Genomic DNA, 15959 nt, shown 5'->3' with positions numbered 1-15959 from the left:
TTAATTTAATAATCATATTATCTCCCAACACAACATGCTCTGGGTGGTTTATTGGCTACTTTCTAGAACAGAATTTTCCAATATCATTTTCAAGCAGCTTTTTCAGCGTTCCAGTTACCAATCATTTCTTAGCAGGTCCTTACTGCCTTATGAAACAGCCGGAAAAGAAGAGTAGACAGTATCAATCCTACATTAACTAAGTGGAAACTTAATTGTACTTTTGAGGATATAACATTTTGTAATGTAAAGCATCAATAAGCTCTTAGTTTAAGGCTATACATATTTAAAACTCACAGCAAATACTATATATCTAAAGCAGAAATGTCACTGTAAGGTTACAGACTTATTCAGCAATTCAAATGTGGTGCAAAACGTTTACAAACTTCTTTTGGTTAAATGACCTCATTTTGCAGCCTACTTTACATGAGTCATAAATGATGATGATACCTTGAGGCAGTCATGGAAGCTTATTAAACTCCAGTGGATTACACAGACATGCAACTTGGAGAAGAAAATGGAATTTCATGCTGTCCCAGCAAATATTTAAGAAGCAGCAAATCACATAATCTATAATTCTTTATTTGTTTTTGAAAGTTCAGTAACATATATAGGACAGTCATGCTTTTTTCATATAACACCATCTAAAGACATTTACATGGTATGTTATTTTTATATAGAATATTATTATTATACATTAGGCCCATGTAACATAGAAATATACAAAACATTATTTTACTAGACATAGTACCTATTATTATTTTTACATTTCAGTAAGATATGTGCTTAAGATTCTGAGATCAACATATTATTGCAGAAAACAGCAAATAATATTATTCAACATTTAGACGGAAACTTCAAAGGTCATACAGACATTCACAGTTACATGTTATACACAGTACAGTTTTACGACATTATTTAAGAGATAAAACTGCAGTATAGTAACTTTATACAAAATTCACTGAACAGTTGGTTATTCATTGCACATTTTCATTATATAGCTTTGCAGAGAATAAAAATGACTTATTTAACCAGATCCCTGTTGCTTGTAGCTGCCACAGAAGCAAACTAACGATTTCTCTATGTAAATACAATGGCAATTGCAAGTTAAAGCTTTGTGCTTTTAACTGGTAAACTAAATAAACAGGGAAAAAGAAAACAGTCAACTCTTTCTCTTTTTATATGACTCTCTCTATATATATCTATATTTTTATTGCCAAAGTACTCCATTATTTATATACTTTCTATAAAAATTAAAATATCCTGTACTGCAATTGGCCTGTTGTCTGATGACAATTAAAGTTTGGTGGTAAGGTTTCTAGATTTAGTTAGGTTTAGTACTGGAAACCTGCACAGTCATATAATTAGACTATGGCTTAAAATAAAATGATTGACTTTAGGCTTAAGCCCTTCACAGCACTTATTAATAAGTTTCAGGAGAAATTTGGTCACTTTCACCATTTATTTTTCATGAGTACCTGAGGAGTGGCATATTAATGAAACAAGAAGGTCTGACTTTTTAGAATTCTGGACTGTCACTTGATAAAATGTCGCTGGAATGATAACAACTTTTTTTACCCTGTGTGTTGCAGAAACATGGAGATTTGTTCATTTTTGTCTCATCAAATCTAGATGTCACACATGAATAAATGCCTTTAAGTGTTTAATGATTTTGGTCCTTCTCACTTAATTGAATAAGTAGAAAACTTCAACAATCTTAAAAAAAAAGAGTTCGATCTCATACAAAGATTTTTAGAAAATTAAGATAAAATTGTAACAGTCTGTTGCAACATTAATCTGGTTTAGTGACAGAAGAGTTATTACCTTAAGGGCTCTGATAATTGCCATTTAGAATCCCAAGTGGGCATGTGCTTATGCATAATTTGTCCCAGGACTGTGGGTGAACAAAACAGCTTGTTTATTTAAAAAAACAAGGAATAATTTGTAAAAAAAAAAATTGGTTACAAAACGTAACACATCTATCACAAGAATTTGTCCTTGCCTGATGCACATTCCCATAAAAATCATTGCTTTTAATTCTTGAAATTCGGAACACAATTTTCATATTGCATTTACCTGCCTCGTAAACACATTAATCTTCTTTTTATATATTTAATTATTGTACAATCATATTTAATCTATTCTAATGATTAATTTCACAACAATATTATGTTGCTTAATAGCATAATTACATGAAAATAGTTGAAACGTTAGCTCAATAGTATTGAATCACATTGGGCCTTGTGGTTTTCTCTGGTTTGATATATTACACATTAAAATTCAATTTTCAAGTGTAATTTAAATTGTAGTGATTCTGTAGATACAGTTTAACATTTTAGAAACACTAACAGTCTAACATTTTGCATATGCAATACAAACTATCACTAGGACATTGCTGGGTAAGTTTTTACAAATTAAAAAAGAACAATTTTTGTAATCAGGTTGGTCACATTTTGTCCCCTGGAGGTAGGTGAATATATTTCAGACATGGAAGTCCTTGGTCACGTTCAACCATGATTACGTTTTTCTGCATTTAAGTGAGCATTTGTTTAGCAGGATTTAAATATAAGCTTCCTCATTAGTAGGATTGGTACTCTCTGTCTGTTGTTCGGGTCCATTTTCTTGAGTCCTAATGTCTGCCGAAGGCTGAGTCATTATTCGAAGACGCTGGAAGGCACATAGAAAGAATTCACTTAAAATAAATACCCCAGATGATTCTGTAGTTGGTGATGCTACAGTATATAAAGTTGTATATTTTATTTAGGAAGTTAAAATGGTTGTAACCAAGGCAAGAAATGGAGAATACACTGTTCATGCACAGATGTTGCAAATACGGTAGGCGAGCTTTTCCATTCTTTATTTCGCAGGTCTGAAGCCTGTTGTAAAACAACAGCTCTCTCAGAAGCTGACACAGTGGTTCTGCATGACCAGCATAGCTTTTCTTATGTCACAGCAGTATAGTAATGGTCTGTAACTAGACCTGCTGTTGAAGTTCTATTCAGTTGTTTGAATATGTCCAACAGAACAACGATAAACAGGTGCCATGGCTCTTATTGGCCTGAGTTAATTGCATTTTTTAATATTTTTTCACAACAGTTTTTTTTAATGAATATTACAGTATATATAAGTATTCATTTTCTTTCCATATTATCCATTTATATTAAGACTACCGATAAATACTGTTGTGCACTCTTTCTTACCCTGGAGTGGGTTAAATAATGGTTCATGGGGTTGTATGGTTATTTGAAAATCTAAAGTGATCCTAAATACCCCAAAATCCTGAATACTGTAATAAAGGATGATGCAGTATATACACCCCCAATGCAGTATGTCTTTCATGAAAAGCTGAAATACTCATAATCTGTGTAATATAACAAAATGTCATATTTTATATTTCCAAAAGTCCTGCGGCCAATTGATGCCTAGGACTGTCAAAAAAAGGGATATGGCAAACAAAAAATCCAATTTAAAAGCAATCAAACAAGTGAAAGAAATTACCTGTTTTAATGAGCCCTTTAGTGTGAGAAACATGTAACCCATATAGCCAGGGATTAACACCATGGAAGACAAAGCCATACACCATCCTACTCCTTGTCCCCATGCCGGGAAAACATAGTTGTTCATGGTGAGTGGAACCATTTGCACAGCACTGAAGAGGAACACACCCTAAAGCAACACAAGAATTGTGTTACCCTACAGAACCCTTGAAAAGGAACTGAGTCAATGCAGTTTTCTGACAACCATCATCATGAAAACATCATAGGCAGAAGTGTAGCCATAGAGCAGTGAATTTGTGATTCGAGACTTTCTGATGCCCTGATTTCTTAATCTTTTAACCTTTCTACAAGATAGAAACCTCCTGTTCTTGTACTTTTCAGTCATTTATTTGTACACTATAATCCAACCTACCTAGAGGTTTAGAGAGAATAAAAAGACATCAAGCCATCATTAAGACAGATATTTTTTTGCATTTTTATGATTTGGTCAAATATAATCTATAAAATCTTGCATATAATGTATAGTTGTACGTATATACTGTATTTTAGTATATACTGTATATTAAATTTTGTATAGTGTATATTTTATTCAAACCAGATGTTAAAATGTCATTTAAAGAAACAAAAAGGATGCTTACAGCCACAATTAAAGGAGTGAAGACGGACCAGCACAGCTTCCACCATAAACACGGCCTGTATCCGACCATCTCTTGAATGTTGTCATAAAACCTGTTCACACCTTCAAGAGACAGAAATGCACAGATATGCATTGTGTTCTGTTAGTGTCTCCTCAGGAATCTGGGAATTTATCAAATTAGGAAGTGATAGTTTATTACCTCCTGACTAAGAAAAGGGATTTAAAAACATGCTCACATACTTAATAGTTTCCTGTATAAATGGACAAAAAATAACTAAATGCATAAGGATTTTAAGGTGAGTTTTACACCATGACTGTAATACATACCGTAGCACCAGGATATGGAAATGCACTCAAAGAAGACCAGAAACAGCAGACACATCCCACTGGCCGAGTAGTAGTCAAATAATTTAAACACGTAGATCCCACCCTGATGACATAATCACATTGATCGTCAGTCTGGTTGTGACTTTTATGGAAAATATTTAAAATATTACACATGAGACCATTATTATAAAGGTTTAGCACAAAGTACTATACTATAGTAAAGGTGTTATTATTGATACATTGTTTTAATACAGAATGTTATGTGAGTCTCGAATTAATTACCTACTGTATTTAATTGTTGTTAAAGAAGATCTGTGAAGAAACATCTTAATAGAATTTTCAGATAATAATTTTCAGATAAACAATAAGAATGGACAAAATACCCCCTCCCAGTTGAAATTATTCTAACATTATTGGTTCTATTCATTTTATTCCAAAAATGTACTTTATAGTCATGGCTAATAAAATTGAAATACATCTATTTACTTTTAAAATTGCATGCATCTATTTGCTTACAAAAAAAAACAAATTAGTAAAGATGCACTATTATCCTAAGATAAACTGGCAGCATATATGGACCTTTATTTTTGTTGAGCTCAATAAAAAGCCTAGAAATAGCTAGAAACACAGCTTAATCTAGAAAAATCTAAAATACAAAGGTTTAAGCAATGTCATGTTCCTACAGGAAAGTGGATGCCTTTGATGTCGATGCTTAATAATCATCGAGAATATTTCCTGAGACAAGAAATGGGTTACAAAAGAGAAACCATTTAAAAATTATGCTTACTGCCCAGTAGAAGTAACAGGGAGTATGATTTCATTATTTTAGATGTTTATCAGCCAAATCAGGACAGTGACATTGACCCACATTTTCAGCATTTGTCTTCTGGCAGGAATTAAACTAAATAAAGTGCTTTCTCCATTAGTCCTAGATTATTTTTAACAAAGCACTGGATTTCAAAATCAAAACTGTAAAACCTTTTATTCTGATTTTAAGTTATCTTGGGAGAATGGTAAATCTACTGTCTTCTTTATCTTTTTAATATGAAGTTTTCTTTTAACATTATTTTGTTTTTTGTCTTATTTTACAACAAATTTGAGAATGCTAATTTTTTCTTTACATCTTAGCTGTCGGGTTCAAGTCCTGTAAAGAACAGGGAGAATGAGGAAGGACAGACATGCTCTTTGATATCAAGCCATTCATTGTCTGACAGGAACATGGTCCATAACGCCTGACAGGAGAGCTGGAACTGACTGGAAGAGTTGTAAGTCCTTCACTGACACCTCAGAGGCCTGAGAATTCAAGAGTTTCTGTTTGATAGTAAACCAAACCTTGGCCTACTCATTCCAACCCTATTTTTGTGTGCTGCCAGTAGAAAAAATCCTGTTATAGTCACCTAGTGACATTGCCCTGGCTTAAATTCACCATATCTGGGTTATTAGGGTCATACCATTTTTTATTAGGTGGAAAAGGGCAGTGGTGGCTGACTCACAGAGCTGGGACTATGGGTCCAATTCCTGTGGCACTACCTGCGTGGATTATTTATGTTCTCTCTGTGTTCATGTGGATTTCCTCTGGCTGCTCCAGTTTTCCCCCCACAGTAAAGACATACAGTACTGGTAGGTTAACTAGATTCTGGCAAAACTGTCCCTGGTGCAAGTGTGTGTGTCTGTGTACTGTATATGCCCTGTGATGCACTGCGTCCCATCCAAAGTCTACCCTGCCCTGCACCTATTGCTTGCCAGGATAATCTCTGGTTCCCTTATGACCCTGTATTGGATAAAGTGGTTAGAAAATGGATAGATTAATGTATGTTTTTTTACTACATGCCTTAAATATTATGAAATATTATGAAATTATATTTTTATATTATTAACTGTGACTAGGAGCACATCAAAGAGGTTGGAAGAGCTTCTCTCAGTAAGGGTATCCTATGTCTGCCTCTCAGCAACCAATATGACTAGTCAGACACCAATGAGATTGCACTGCTGTCAACGAGAGCTGCATCACTCCTCTGTCTGATGATCCTTGACCTGCAGGCATCAGTGGATTCAAAACATGAAAATGGTGGTACACAGCAGTACACAGTAAAGTCTATTCCATCCGTATCCCTCTCTCGCAGATCCAGAGATTTTAGTGTATTAGCTGAAGATTAGAAATTGTTGTCTATACAAAGAAAATATTGCAGACTCTAAATGAAAGCCAAAAGTCTGACAGCACTCTTTAGCTGTGCCAGTAACAGGGCTGGTTTAGAAAAAAGCATCACAGTCGGATACCAATGAAAAACACTAAAAACGAGTGAAATGCTTACCTGAGTGATGTTTGATAACCCAATCAGATATGACACAAGGCAAACCACAGCAATGAAGATTTCCCTTCGAGCTCGCAGGAGACGTGGAAACTCATCTACCAAAGCTGTAATGAATCCTTCCACTGTACAGAACTGAAGAACGACAATTGGAAAGAGTTCAGGGAGAGAAATATTTTTTCTTAATTAACCTTATTTGTTTGCTTCTCTTAAATGATTAGGACCATTAATGGAAAATATCGATTACGTGAGTATTTACCAAGAAATGTAAATGCACCTGTTCGTCTTAACCTAAAATGTATGCCATAATGCTTAGAATATTTTATTTAAAAAGACAAACAAAAAGAGTGAGATGCACTACACAACGTCTTAAAACAAATTATTTTGGAAATAATTCCAGAATGGTACCTGGCTGTCAATTCCAAGCATAAGTAACATGGAAAAGAACAGAATAGCCCATAGTGGAGATATCGGCAGTTGTGTCACAGCTTCAGGGTAAGCCAAGAATGCCAATCCAGGTCCTTAGAAAGAAAGACGTACAGTATATTTTAACGTAACTTTTAACTTTGTAACTTAACACTGATGTTCTTCAAGTTACATTATAATGAATTATATCTGTGCTCACAAAATGCAAAGGGTGATGTTCCTGCATGCTTACTTTAGATATTTATCTAACATTCTGTTTGAAACACCAGTTCGCAAGTGCAAAATGTTATATTTAGATATTTAAAGGTAACCTTATGCTGACTATGGCAAGATCATTTACAGTACTAAACTTACCTGATGCAGCCACATCAGCTATTGGTCTCTTTGTAACATGTGCCATGAAGCCAACAATAGAAAAGATGACAAAGCCAGCAAACATACTGGTAGAAGAATTGATACAGCACACAATGATAGAGTCCCTAAGTGGCACAAAACAACAAAACACACATAGATATTACTGGATATATTTGGTCATTTCACCACAAATCATATACAATTATCTTTTGTAACTCTTACTGCTTTAATTGCTACTGATTTAATGGCAGCTGTAAATCACATATTCACAAATAGTCTTGGGTTTCCCTGGCTAATTTGTTATACAGGCCTGAAAATCCAACTACTATGCCAACAGAAGACAGAAGCCTGTAAAATCCCTTAGGCTAAGAACTGCAGCAGCTGACTTTCTTACAGACAGGACCTACATGACCAGACAGCTGGAGTTTTTTTCTCTCTTTTTCTTAGTAGGAATACAGGTGAAAAATAAGAAGGGAACCATTCCATAAACCTATTATAAAAATGTATTTGATTCCTGAAAAGGGGTTTAATTTCCTTGACATGGAAATCACTCCCTTACCTGTACACATTGTTATTGAAAGGATTGTAACTCCCCAGTGCAATCAGAGAACCAAGACCCAAACCATATGAAAAGAAAATCTGAGTTGCTGCATCCAACCACACCTGTAAAGAGAAAGGAATATGTTTCTGATAAGAATTCTGATTCAAGAATGTTATGGTCTGAAATTTGATACATCTGGTTCAAATACTACCTCAGATTCTTTAAGTTTGCTAAATTCGGGAGTGATGTAGAATAAGATTCCCTCCTTTGCTCCGGGAAGAGTGACTCCACGGATAAACAAAATGAAAAGCATAACATAAGGGTATGTAGCTGAGAAGTAAACCACCTGGAAAACAAAGTGAAAAACAGCCAATTCTGGTTGAGAGTATGAGAGCATGAGAGCACTGCATATGTACATTATAGTGCTGTTAATCAGAGCCACTGTCAAAGTCCCATTACAGTACAAAAAAAATAGATCTGTACAGAACCTTCCGTGGTTAAGCTTATCAAAGGTTAAGCGTAAAATGTACTTAATCTCGATTTGGAACAGAATAGACTTCAGAGACCTTTTATAGTAAGAACAACACAATTAGGCACCTAGAATAGCCAGGTAAATGAATGGTACAGTAATAACAGTGGGCCTCCAAAAATCAGAGTCTGTTAACAACACTGATCTGTGTATTTAGTTAAGGTAAATCAATTCAAAGTATAGATCAATACAAATTAAGCCCCAGTCAATTGTTATAGTTAATGACATACATTACATACATTACGCAATGAGAAGGTTTTAAAAACTTTAAAGTTTTAGAGCACACTACATGCATGAAGCCATGTTAGCTTTTGTGATGTTCAAAGAGTTTCCTTTGAACACTCTGAACACTTGTGAGTCAAATAACTATTCAATACTATGTCTGAAGCAGAAATAAAAAATAACAAGTTCTGTTTAATAATTTATTAATTAATAAAATGTGTAAAACAATGAAAAAATACCAATTTTAAAATAAATAAATTGATCACATATCCCTGTACAGTAAGTCTTCCATATCAGATAACCAAGCGTATATTTTTTAGAATTATGTCTGAACTAGGCAACTGTGCAAGGCTGTGATATACTGTAGCAGGGAACCACACAAAACTCTTACCTTTCCAGTCCACCCCACCCCTTTCCAGATACAGAAGTAAACAAGAACCCAAGCAATAGCAAGTGTTATTGCTAGTGGCCACCTAATCTGGCCTGGCTTCTCCAATCCGTCTGTCATTTGATGCATGTTGCGTCTATAAAAACCAGAATTGACATGCGTGAGAATTCTATTAATACAAACAAGTTCAAATCTTTCAAAGTGTCTTTTTTTTTAATTTGTACTGGGCCTTAGCGATAAGACAAAGGTGTTCACTGCTTTTGTGTTGTGTTCGACGTCACAAAAATGTGGTCTTACTCCCAGAACTCCATGACTGCACTGGTCAGGTTGGTGGTATTTACAATGCTGTAGTTTGAATAACATCTGTCTGTATTCCATGGGTTATTACAAGATTTCCATGGAAGGTCCTGTAAAACACAAGAATAATGCATTTGACCACACTCTTTGTTTCCCTCTCATTGTTTTTAACAGATCCTGACTAGAACATCACCTGCTGATCCAAAATGGAAAAAAAGTCGATCAAAGCATGTAGTCATTTCACGTTTATATTTAAAAAAAACATTCTTTAATGTTTCACTTTTTAATTTTTAGTGTCTTTATGTTCTCTCTTTACGTATATTAGCATACTTTTAAATGTTTAAATAACCACTGTTGTCTTGCTAATATTTTTTCAAAAGAAAGTCTGTACTTACTGTGGTAAAGGAGTTATACAGGTAATAAATTGCCCAGGCAATAATGACAATGTAGTATATGTTAAGCCAGAACGACAGCACAGCAGCGGCTAGGCCCACACCTAAGGTATGAAAATTATGCACAATCTATTCAGTAATGGACAAGGCAACTGGGATATTGAGCTCAGAAAAAAAATCTAGGTAATAAAAAGATGATGAAATATACAATCTGCGTGTCATTTAATAACATTTTCCAAAATAAACGTTATGGATACCTTTGGACTAGCATATTTATTACCAAAATCCTCGTCCAATCCAAACTATTTCCGATTGGTTCAAGTCCAACCACAAGTATAAGCGTAATATTAAAAAAAAACGTTTTAAATACTTTTCAGATGGAACGGGATTATAAATGAAAAGGTCCAACACTTAAGGAATACAATCGAGTGCGTATATCCACATAGATGATGGCGAAAATACCGCCCTTGAAATATTTTCCTGTTAATACCTTTGAACATGGGAGCGAGTTTCCAGACTCCAAGCCCGCCGATAGACGTGTATTGACCGAGAGCACATTCTAGCAGAAACAAGGGAACTCCAGCAAATATGAGGGTCAAAAAATAGGGAATCAAGAAGGCTCCTGGACAGGGATTAAGAGGTGGAAAAAAAACAGAATAAATATTTTCACACATTTATAAAATCTCTGTCAAAAATCCACTGATAAAATTACTGGAATCGCACATTAAATTCGCGGTTTCGTTGTGAGCGCGTGCATTTAGAAAAACAAGTACCCTTTCAACACAATTGACTTTTGACTCATCAGCTTTTCTTTCTTTTTTTTTTCTTACAGGTACAGTACATGCACGACATGTCCAATTTGGCTGATGGTAGTTTGGAAACTCCTTTAAAAAAAGATGCCAAGGAAATGCATGTTTACCTCCACCGTTTTTTCCACACAGATAAGGAAATCTCCAAACATTGCCCAGTCCAATTGCATAACCAACGCAAGAAAGGAGGAAGTCAAATTTCCCTCTCCATGTTTCTCTGTCTGGAATGTCCTTTTTCTTCTTCTGGACCTTCACCACCAAGGTTTTGGGTTTGTCGTTAGTTGTAGGCGCTTCGTTAACTTCAGTTAAGATATGTCCATCCGAGCTTTTCGTACCATTTGTCGCCATGTCTCTGGATTTAGCAGAGGTCCTGGCAGACGGACGGGAGATTTCAGCACCAGTCCACGTAGACAGCAGCTTCGCGGTCTTTACCCAACTTTGGGACCAAATATTGGGGAAAAAAATAATAGATGCTGATACAGCTTGCAGGTCAGGATTGACGTTGACCTGAGAACATGAAACAAAGGATCTGTCAGTATTCTATGGGTGAAATATACAAATATATGTCGAAATACTACGAAATACGCACTTTATCATATGAAAATTTTATGACAGCTAAACCATCATAAGACTTTTTTTGTAACCAGCAACCTAACAGCTTTACATGACTGGTATAATAGCTAAATATTACATGAATCAACAATCAGTACTGGCTACCTGGCTAATTTCATTAAATAAAACGTCAGATTTTACTGCCCACTAAGAACCATTCCGTTTTACATATAGTTTAGTAAACAAGTCTGGAATGCGTAATAACGCAAGCATCGAGAAAGAGCAGCAGCAATATTCCAATTCCATTTTTTTACGTTTATAAAAACAACGAAAATGCAGTTAATGGCAGTGATACAGATGTCATTATTAATTCTTCCACATGAGACAATTACTTCACCAATATACGAACTGCCATTTTTCGCAATGAATCTGTCTGTTCCGCAATACGTTCTGTTCACGTATATTTCCTATGCATTTATTGTTTGAAGGGGCTTTAACCAAACTGCCAGATAAAGAAATTAATTGGAAGCAGAAAAAAGACAGATACAGTTATTTTTCTTTATCTTTGGTGCACTTCAACGAAATAGACCAAACAGTTTAAAACATTATGCCGGCGTAAAAAAAAAACCGAAAATCGTATGAGGTACCTCCTGTATCTTTCCGGTTATACATTACCAACGAATCAAAATTGGTATTGAAACAGTAAATAATTTTCTGAAAACTTTGGCGAATCTATTATACATTGCTTCCTAAAAGGCACACATTGCAAGCTTTCAAAAGTTGGGCGAACGCAGTTATTCTATCAAGGGTATAGTTAGGAACTTAATGTGGCGCTGCTGATAAATACACATCTTACAGGGTTATCTTTTCACTAGCTTTGATGGATACGGAAACTGACAGCATTCTCTTGGAGCACTGAAACACAGTCGGAATCGAAAACAAAGGGATGCCTAAAGCGTAAAGCTTTGCGCGCCCGGATCCTGCGCTCTTCTTTCGTGTACAAATATATGTTTCCAAGTTCATCCAAAGGAAGACTAAGCGTCGCAATTTTATGTACAGATCTTCAGAAAGTAACACACTAAACACCTTTTTAGCTATCAGCATGCCCGTGTCTACCTACACTTTATTTCTTCATTTACCTTCCTACATTTAAAAAGCAATATTACTGAGAATGTTGATTGTTGTTTACCGCAATCATCTTCACCTTGATAAAAATGCTATAATATTGTCCATGCTCCTACCACTAATAATAATTACTACTACTGTACATTTTAACGTCTCAAAACAAGCAGCCTTACTCACAATAATGTTGTTAAGTCAGTCAGTATTTAGACGATGGGAGCATCAGATGAGTTCCAAACTTGTGATTTTGTCGGGACCAACCAAAGAAAGTTGTTTCCATGAAATGTTTGCAAACAGCGGAAAACGCTATCCTTGGGGAAAAGAGAAGCCAAGTGCCGTTTTTTTTGGAGTGGTGCTGTCCAGACGCGTGTGGTGCTGAAAGGAAAAAAAGCAAGGTAGGAGCAGCTTCGCCTTGTGCCGCCGTCTAACATCAACAACCAGAGACGTTACATGAAGCACAAATCCCCACTCTCATCTACACAGCGTCAATGTCATCTGAAAGTCAGCCCTCCCCATGTACAGCATATCCACCACTGAGATCGCAGCGGGTTTTAGACTGAAGCATCTTCTTCTCCCAGTGCTTTATATGATTTGGGTTTTTCACGTATTTGCAATATTTTACAACAGTTGATAGTGGTCACAGTCAGATACTACCTTATGTAACGTCTTTACGTTTTTTTTAAGGGTATCGGTTGAAAGATCATAAAGTTAACCTATTCATCTCTGACCCATCCACCCCCACCCCCCGCCAAAACTGGGCAAGTATTAATATGTTTATTTAAATCGAGACCAAACTATTTCGAACTTTCGTACGTACAAGCTCATGGGAAACTAAGCAGTGTTTATGAAAACCATTCATTTCCCATTACCGCATTTTCAGTAACTGAATTTATGTGGCATTTCGTTGTATTTTGTTTTTTAAAAAAATACGACTCGCACACCAGTCAGTTGTGTCCTTAAAACAGGTTGAAATACTTCTTTCATGTTTCTCAAATTCATACAGAAGTGCGTCACTGAATTTCAGCGCTATCTAAATCTCCAACCTTTTCCCAGAACACATATCACCCCCTCTCTCTGCTCCCCCTTTCCCTTTTTACACACACTCCTCCCCCAAACTCCTATACTCACTTTTTGTTACCCCCCACTTCAACCCCACCAGCCAGATCCCGAAAACTGAGGACTTGGAAACAACAAACTGTGCAGAAAATGGGTTTGGGGGAGAAAACCGCAAACTAATTTATTACAGCAACAATCAAAAATTTGAAACCGGCAGATACGGAAGATGATGTCAATCGTTGACTGGTTCCTGGCAAAATGTGATAAGGAAATTCGTCAATAACTGGGGTCTGGGGGTGTGAGATAAATTGAAAACTGCGCTTCTAATCTTCTTAGCTTGCTGTCAACAGAAATAAAATGCCCTTGTGAAAGAACTTAAATGAACACACACTTAATACAGAATTTAACTCTATATTGAGATAAATTAATAGTTTCTCACTAGAGGATTAGGCAGCAAGGTTCTGTACAGTAAGAATGGTTTAATGTGAGTGAAAACATACGGAGTTGCGCAACTGAAGCTGGGTTGAAAAAAAAAACGATTTCATTTTTCATCTGGTATCCGGAATTTCTGTTACTGGGAAAAGTAATCAAACCAGTAACCATTAGCCACGTGGTATGTGAAGTATTCCACGTTAGTAACACAAATTAGTACTCACAATTAACCGTAGTAAACAACGACTTTCCCAAACACATTCAGTAATAAACGCAGACTATTTCAATTTTCCTTTACCTCAGTAACTGGCGTACAATAGGCTTTCTTGAGACGTTATGTTCAATGCGAATGCTAAAATGTAACCTATTTAATCTGGACGCTACAAACACGAATGTAATTTTGGTGAGCATTGAAGGGAGCTGTGATAAATGTCACATACACAGAGCTCCTAAATCCTTATTTTCATAACACTGGTCCAACAAATCCACAGTTTCTTCAATAGAGTAAATCTTCTGTACAGTATCTACTGTATATAATATTTCACAATGACTTTCATATATACTGTAATTCCCCAAATATCTATTATTTCATCAATAACCCACAATGCCAATTCTGCGAACTATGAAATTAAATACTGACCTACATTATTTTAAAAAATCAATATTGTGCTTAGTGAGGTAGTACTGTACAGCAATTCTGTAACCTATCCATCTCCATCTCAAAAAGAGAATGAAGACATGCAAAATCATATGCATCATGCCCTTTCCAGAAGATTGACTGGAAAAATGCTGTGTTTTTGTATTTTAAATTTAATTTACATTTCTATTCCCTAGGATCTGGCATCCAGTAGACTGGGACATGATACTGGTCACTGCACTACTGAAGAAACAGAATTTACAATAATCACATTCCAAGAGTATTATCCCCTTAAAGTACTCATCCATGTGTATTTTGCCACTGCAAATTCTAGACACCCAGCAGAGATACCTACAATTACATTCTGTTTATCAATTAAATTGGCATTCTTGCAGAAGAAAGATCATATAAGTTTTTTTAGATCAAAGATAAAATTATAGTTTCAGAAGAACAATGAGGAGAGTTTCTTAGGTGGTGTTTTCTATAAAGTACTAATAGTAGTTTGCACTATTTAAATTGAGATGTATTGAGTACTGTACTGTAATATAGAGAGTACAGTATCTTATGATGACCCTGCAAAAAATGGATATCTAAAATTTCAGTAAAGGCATGCAAGATAATAAAACAGAAACAATGACAGATGGTAAGCAAATGAGGGGTGAACTAACCTACTAAACGGTAGAACATGAAATTTAGCATTTAAAATCCCATCTGGTTTGCTTTCCCTCTGGGGATAGAGTATGAAACATGCCACACATTTATGGACCTGCAGTGAAATTTCAAGAGCTTGGCAATCGCTTGCAGCACACTTGATCACTCAACTGAACGCTGAACCTCAGAGACTGCATAAGGTAGCAATTACATACTCTTACTGGGGCTCAATTTTCGGATTTAATGCATGATTTGTGCTAAATGATTTCACACAAGTTGTACCAGGCATCTATACTATTAAAAAAAGAAATGAATGTCTGTTTTGGTTCCAAAATCTGGCATTTGGAAATGTTCGCATTTGCTGTTCATAGTGTCCACGTTCAAGACATCTTGCTACATTCTTTACATTGTAAGAAGAAGTTGAGACTGTAAAAAAGCTCTAATTTTTGCTGCAGTATCCATTTTGAAAATCTATAAATAGCTACAGATAGCATTAAAAAATATACAGTAGTCATAAGTAAGGATTCCACATTTATCACAAAATCCAAGTGGTAGCATTAATACTTCTGAACTGTTAAAACTGGATTAGAATATCATTGGATATGGAATTTGACAATATGTCTTGTAAAAGCATCATGACTTTCAAAAAGACAAGATACTGTACTTAGTTTTCAATAGGTTTAGTAGAATTCTTACCATTCTAACTCAGAAAAGAGTTAAAAATCCATGCCAACATGGAAAAGATACACTTTCTGAAAACGAGAACAAAAAACAGCTCTAATAG

General features: G+C 35.5%; 1 protein-coding gene across 1 annotated transcript; it reads right to left on the bottom strand.

Moving 5' to 3' along the window:
• Positions 1-558: 558 nt before the first annotated feature.
• Positions 559-13401, bottom strand: slc6a1b (solute carrier family 6 member 1b). Its single transcript, XM_088916546.1, has 15 exons — positions 12580-13401; positions 10836-11232; positions 10407-10538; positions 9920-10020; positions 9525-9634; positions 9231-9363; positions 8300-8434; positions 8107-8210; positions 7548-7672; positions 7176-7288; positions 6771-6902; positions 4459-4561; positions 4133-4233; positions 3496-3663; positions 559-2664 (listed from the first exon to the last, which is right to left on the bottom strand). Exons 2-15 carry the CDS (start codon positions 11071-11073, stop codon positions 2557-2559), a joined length of 1803 nt encoding a protein of 600 aa, XP_088772672.1. The 5' UTR covers positions 11074-11232; positions 12580-13401; the 3' UTR covers positions 559-2556.
• Between the last annotated feature and the right edge of the window lie 2558 nt (positions 13402-15959).

Source organism: Atractosteus spatula, chromosome 5, assembly GCF_055471065.1.
Source record: "Atractosteus spatula isolate fAtrSpa1 chromosome 5, fAtrSpa1.hap1, whole genome shotgun sequence".
Taxonomy (NCBI): Eukaryota; Metazoa; Chordata; class Actinopteri; order Semionotiformes; family Lepisosteidae; genus Atractosteus; species Atractosteus spatula.
Note: the sequence above shows the minus strand (reverse complement) of the source record. Positions and strands in the feature narration are given on the sequence as shown.